Genomic DNA, 6,324 nt, shown 5'->3' on the forward strand with positions numbered 1-6,324 from the left:
GGTTCCCAAAAATTCTCAGGGGTTGCCATGGGTTCACTCAGGTTCCCGTCATTTTCTCGGCAATTCCGCGCGTTCCCAATTCCCCGCGTTTGATCCCAATTCCTCTTCCTGCGTTTTCCGCAGGTCCGCGGTTCCCGTAAATTGGGGTTTAATTTAAACCGCAATTAATCCCCCTCAGCTCCAGACGCCTGCGGCTCCACAGGTCCCCGATCCCGCATTCCCGCAATTCCATGGATCCCAAATTCCATGGATCCCCGATCCCGCATTCCTGCAATTCCATGGATCCCCAAATCGATATTCCTGCAATTCCATGGATCCCCAATTCCACGGATCCCCGATCCCGCATCCCCACGGATCCCCCCAAATCGACATCCCTGCATTCCCACGGGTCCCCGATTCCACAGGTCCCCAAATCGGATTTCCCGCAATTCCGTAAATCCCCGATTCCGCGTTTATTCCATTCCACAGGTCCCCAAGGCCCCCTGCCGCCCCCGGGACGTGTCCCCAACCCCGGGTCCTGTCCCCAACCCCCGGACGTGTCCCCAACCCCGGGTCCTGTCCCCAATCCCGGGACGTGTCCCCAACCCCCCGGGACCCCCCCTGCCGCCCCCGGGTCGTGTCCCCAGCCCCCCGGGACGTGTCCCCAATCCCGGGACGTGTCCCCAACCCCGGGACGTGTCCCCAGCCCCGGGTCCTGTCCCCAGCCCCGGGTCCTGTCCCCGCCGTCCCCTTCCCAGGATCGCCCCCAGCCGCTCCCCCCTTTCCCCGCTCCGAGCGCCCCTCGAAACCCCAAAGAATTCCCCCAAAATCCCGCTTCCAGCCGGAGCGAGCTCGGCGCCGCTCCCGAATATTCGGGGGAAGCCCTGGGGGGACAGACCGGCTCTGGGGTGCGGCGGGGAGGAAAAACGGGAGGGGAGCTCGGGGATCCCCAAAATTCCCCATCCCGCTCCTTCCCGGGGCTTCCCCCCCAAATCCCTCACCCGGGTGGGAATTCGGACGGGAAAATCCTGATTTTCCCCGTTTATCCGGCATTTAAAACCCCGCAGGGGAGCGAATTCCGGCCCCGAGGGCGCTCCCCAAATTCCTCCGTCCTTTTTGGGGTCCCCAGGTCCGGAAGGAGAATTTGGGAGCGAAATCCGCGGGGTTTGGGCGCTTTAAACAAAAGCAAAACAAACCAAGCCAAGAAGCTCCAGCGGCTGGCGGGGTTTTGTCGTGACCCCAAACGCGGCCCCGCCGCCTCCCCGCGGGTGTTTTTGTTTGCTGAGCAAATAAATCCATGGAAATCCATGGAAATCCATGGAAATCTCGCGATTCTCGCGGCCATTTACACCTCGCGGCCGCGCTGCTTTATTGCGATTAAAACTGTGCAAGATAACAGAAGAGAAAACGTAAAAACAATGATTTTAAAAACAACAAAAAATTAAATAATAATAAAATAGCAAATTGAAAAAAAAAACCAAAAAACAAACCAGCGAGAGGGCTCGGGGCAGACGAACTCCGCGGGAACAACGCGGGGGTTTTTGGGGTTTTTTTGCTGTTTTTGCGGGAGGATTTGGGGCGAACAGTGCCGCCTTGTTCGGCTCACCCCGCGCTCACCCCCATTAATCACCCCGACACTCCCGGGGCCTCTCGCCCTTTTCATCCCCGGCCCCCGCGGCGGCACCGCCGGCTGTCCCCTCCCCGCCGCGGCTCCCGAAACAGCCGAAACTCCCCAAAACCGCGGAATCTCCGCATTTCCAGCCGTTATTTCGCGCTGAGAGCCGCTCCTCCCGCATAGCCCGGCGCGGGAGGAAAACGAACACGAAATGAGGAAAAACGAGGCGAAAAAAGCCCAAATCGCCTCCCGCTGCGTTTTCCTCGCCTTTCCCCCAGGAGCTCCCGCAGGGGTGGATGCGGGGCTGCGTTTTTGGGGATTTTATCCCAGAATTTTGGCAGCAGCGGGAGGATTTGCGGCATCCAAAAGCCGCGCGGGTGCGGGAGGAGCCGCGCGGAGCCGGGAAGCGGCTGCGGATCCCGGGAATTCTGGCACGGAGCCGCGCGGCCCTGGCACGGCGGGGGTTAAACCAGCCCGGGGGGGCACCCCCGGACTGGGATTTGCACCCCCAGACCCGATTTGGGTCCCCAGGCCCCTTCTCCGGGGCGCTGAGCCGCCCGAATCCCGGGGCCGTGGGAAGGGGCAGAGCCCCGGGGCGGCGTCCGAGGCTGCAGATCCCATTTCCCTGCGTTCCCAGGCCACAAATCCCCTTTTCCCGGTGTTCCCAGTTCCCCAAACCCCCATTTCCCCAAACCCCCATTTCCCCAAACCCCCAGTTCCCGATGTTCCCAGTTCCCCAAACCCCCAGTTCCCGATGTTCCCAGTTCCCCAAACCCCCAGTTCCCGATGTTCCCATTTCCCCAAACCCCCATTTCCCGGTGTTCCCGTTTCCGTGTCCCGCTGGGAAGGCGCCGCACGCGGGGACAAGGACACAGGGGGGACACGGGGACAGGAGGACACGGCCAGGATGGGGACAGGGGGACAGGAGGACATGGCCAGGATGGGGACAGGGGGACACAGGGTCGGGGGACAGGAGGACACGGCCAGCACGGTGACACGGGGACAGGAGGACACGGGGACAGGAGGACACGAGGACAGGAGGACACGGGGACAGGAGGACACGGGGACAGGAGAACATGGCCAAGACGGGGACACGGGGACACAGGGTCGGGGGACAAGAGGACACGGCCAGCACGGTGACACGGGGACAGGAGGACATGGCCAGGACGAGGACAGAGGGACAGGAGGACACGGGGACAGGAGGACCGTCCCTCCGCTCCCCGGGCCGGCAGAGCGCGGCCAAAAGCGGCGGTTTGGAATTTTCCGCGCATTTTCCGCGGCCCTTTGCCGGTTTTTCCGCGGCATCGCTCATTAGCATTCCGGGCCGCTGCCTGACCTCTCCTTGCACCCGCGGCCGGGCGGAGCCGGCGCGGCGGCTGCGCCCGCGGAGCGCCGAGCGCGCTCTAATTCGGCGATTACTGTCACCGGGCCATTTGTCACCGTGTCACCCGCCCGGGGACACTCGGCGGACGTCAGGGCCCCGCGCCGCCCCCCCGGCGCTGCTTTCATCTCTGCGGATCCAATTAAAGACCGCGGGGTTCGGCGGAGAGCGGGGGAAGGGGAGCGCGGGGCGAGGTTCCAGCGCCATAAATCCCCTTTTCCCGAATCCCCGTTTCCCCAAAATCCCCATTTTTCACAGTCCCCATTTCCCCACGTTTCCTTTTCCCCGTGTTCCACAAAGCCCCATTTCCACAATCCCCGTTTTCCACAAATCCCCATTTCCCACAAAGCCCCATTTCCACAATCCCCGTTTTCCACAATCCCCATTTTCCACAAATCCCCGTTTTCCACAAATCCCCGTTTCCACAAATCCCCATTTCCCACAAAGCCCCATTTCCACAATCCCCGTTTTCTACAAATCCCCATTTTCCACAATCCCCGTTTTCCACAATCCCCATTTCCACAATCCCCGTTTCCACAAATCCCCATTTCCACAAATCCCCATTTCCACAATCCCCATTTACCACAAATCCCCATTTCCCCACGTTTCCATTTCCCCATTTTCCACAAATCCTCATTTTCCACAGTCCCCATTTTCCACAAATCCCCATTTCCCACAAATCCCCATTTCCACAATCCCCGTTTCCACAAATCCCCATTTCCCACAAATCCCCATTTCCACAATCCCCGTTTCCACAAATCCCCATTTCCACAATCCCCGTTTTCTACAAATCCCCATTTTCCACAAATCCTCATTTTCCACAAATCCCCATTTTCCCGTGTTTCCATTTTCCTGCTTTTCCAGTTCCCCAAACCCCAGTTTCCCCAAATTCCCATTTCCCAGTTTTTCCAGTGCCACGAATTCCAATTTTCCTGCGTTTCCAGTCTCCCAAACCCCCCTAAATCCCCCCAAAATCCCCGATTTCCCCGGGATGGGGGCGGCTGGAGCGCCCTTGGAGCAGAGGAGAGCAAACCCCCACCCCCAATTAATTCCCCGAATCAATTAAATACCGGCCAGGGCTGCGCTGCCTTCATTAACGCTCCCGGTGTTAATTAGCAACAGGCGGGAGCCGCCCTCCCCCCCTTCCCGCCTCCCCCCTTTCCTCATTAATTAATTGCTGTCAGTAATTAATAGATCGGGGGGGCTCGGCGTGGGGGAGGGGCGGCGGTGACCCCGCCGTCACCCCGGCCCGGGTGGGGGAGGGGCGCGATGGCAATTCCAAGGGGGTGGGGCTGTCCCAAAAAAAGGGTCGGGATCGGGGGGGAGAGCGCTGGAAAAACCCGGGGCTGGAGGGAGGTTTTGGGGCAAAATCTGGGAAAATGGGAGGTGGGGAAATTTATGGGGGGAGGGAAAATCTGGGATATTGAAACGGGAAAATCTGGGATGGTGATGAGGGAAAATCTGGGATGATGATGATGAGGGAAAATCTGGGATGATGATGATGAGGGAAAATCTGGGTTGTTCTGGGACGCAGATACAGGAAAATTTGGGGTGTCCGTGAAGGAAAATCTGGGATATTCTGGGATACTGATCCAGGAAAATTTGGAATCCTTTGAGATGCTGATGTGGGAAAATCTGGGATGCTCTGGGATGCGGGCACAGCAAAAATTGGGATAAAGGTACAGGAAAATCTGGATTTCTCTGGGATGCAGATGAAGGAAAATCTGGGATGCTGACATGGGAAATTCTGGGATGCGGTGGAGGAAAAGCCGGCCTCGCTGGGGCAGCCCCGCTCCCTTCCCGAGGCTTTCCCGGCTGGAAAATCGCAGCCGCTCATCCTCCCTTGTCCGGGCTCCCTCTGGAGTCGGCGGGGAGAATCGGCACCAAAGCCGGCAATTCCGGGGAAAACAACCCAAAACGCCGGATCCTAAATGGTCTGTTCCCAAACCCGGAGATTCCAGGGAAAAAACCCAAAAAAACCCCAAAAAAAGCGGGCCTGACCGCCCTGAATCCCGGCAGGGAGCGAGGGTCACCCCCAGAGCCATTCCCTCCCCAGCCTTGGGGGGCCTGGAAAGGGCTGGGAAAGGGATTGGAGCGGCGAGAAAAGTCTGGGAATGGGGGCGGGAACGGGAACAAGCCAGGGAATGGGGGCGGGAATGGAGAACCCGAAATGGGATCCAGGCCCTGGAATGGGGTCAGTGTGGAAGGATCTGGAATGGGATCAGGGCCAGGGAATGGGGACCTGGAATGGGATCAAGGGATGGGATGGGATGGATGGGATGGGATCAAGGGATGGGATGGGATCAAGGGATGGGATGGGATCAAGGGATGGGATGGGATCAAGGGATGGGATGGGATCAAGGGATGGGATGGGATCAAGGGATGGGATGGGATCAAGGGATGGGATGGGATCAAGGGATGGGATGGGATCAAGGGATGGGATGGGATCAAGGGATGGGATGGGATCAAGGGATGGGATGGGATCAAGGGATGGGATGGGATCAAGGGATGGGATGGGATCAAGGGATGGGATGGGATCAAGGGATGGGATGGGATCAAGGGATGGGATGGGATCAAGGGATGGGATGGGATCAGTGGGATGGGATTTGTGGGGTCTGGAACAGGATCAAAGCCAGGGAAGGCTCAGGACCTGAACGCTGCCTTTGTTGGGTTTGGTTTTGCTGGGATTTGGGATCATCCCGGGGAGAATTGGGAATTTCTTCCCGGGGGAAGTTTCCTTCCCAGAAAATCCAAGTGCTCCCAGGCAAAAGCACCAAATTCCACCTGAAATCACCCAAAAAAGGGCCCGGCCAGAGCAGGGTGGCTCCATCATCCCGATCCCACAGACGGGGCAGGAGCAGCTCCGTGGGGATTTGGGGAAATCTGCAGCTCATCCCCCCAAAATTCCCTCTGGAAAAAGGGGCCGAGCTCCCAGCTCACAAAATTTGTTTTTTTTTCCCCCCATTCCCCTTGAAACCGAATTAAATAAAAAAATCAAACCCCCTCCAGAGCTCCAGGAACGCTCGGGAGCGATGCCGGGATGCCCGGGAGGAGAATCCCGGAGGTGAAAAGGAATCGTTGGGAAGGGATCGGATTTACGGCCGGGCCCCGGCGGGACCGGGGATAACGGGAGCGGGGGAAGCCATCAATCCCGGGCAGGGGATTTCCCGGCCGGGATACAGCGATTACTGTCGGATTATGGCACGTCATATCAAGATCGATGGGGTTTTAAACGCGCCCCAGTTCCGGGCGATTGGTGACGATAAAAACAGAGAGAGATCGGCGGGGGCGGGGCGGAGTGAGGGGGAAAAGGGGGAAAAGGGGGGAAAAAGGGGGAAACCTGGGCATG

General features: G+C 58.9%; 1 protein-coding gene across 1 annotated transcript in view; it reads right to left on the minus strand.

The window, feature by feature from the left end:
* Window positions 1–1,324: 1,324 nt before the first annotated feature.
* Window positions 1,325–6,324, minus strand: part of SMUG1 (single-strand-selective monofunctional uracil-DNA glycosylase 1) — a 9,514-nt gene continuing 4,514 nt past the window's right edge. Inside the window, exon 4 of the mRNA XM_041403916.1 lies at window positions 1,325–1,362. Within this exon, the coding sequence (XP_041259850.1) occupies window positions 1,325–1,362 (38 nt within the window). The remainder of the gene's footprint in view (window positions 1,363–6,324) is intronic.

This window comes from Onychostruthus taczanowskii, unplaced genomic scaffold (genome assembly GCF_017590055.1).
Source record: "Onychostruthus taczanowskii isolate IOZ18803 unplaced genomic scaffold, ASM1759005v1 scaffold206, whole genome shotgun sequence".
In the NCBI taxonomy this organism is placed as follows: domain Eukaryota; kingdom Metazoa; phylum Chordata; class Aves; order Passeriformes; family Passeridae; genus Onychostruthus; species Onychostruthus taczanowskii.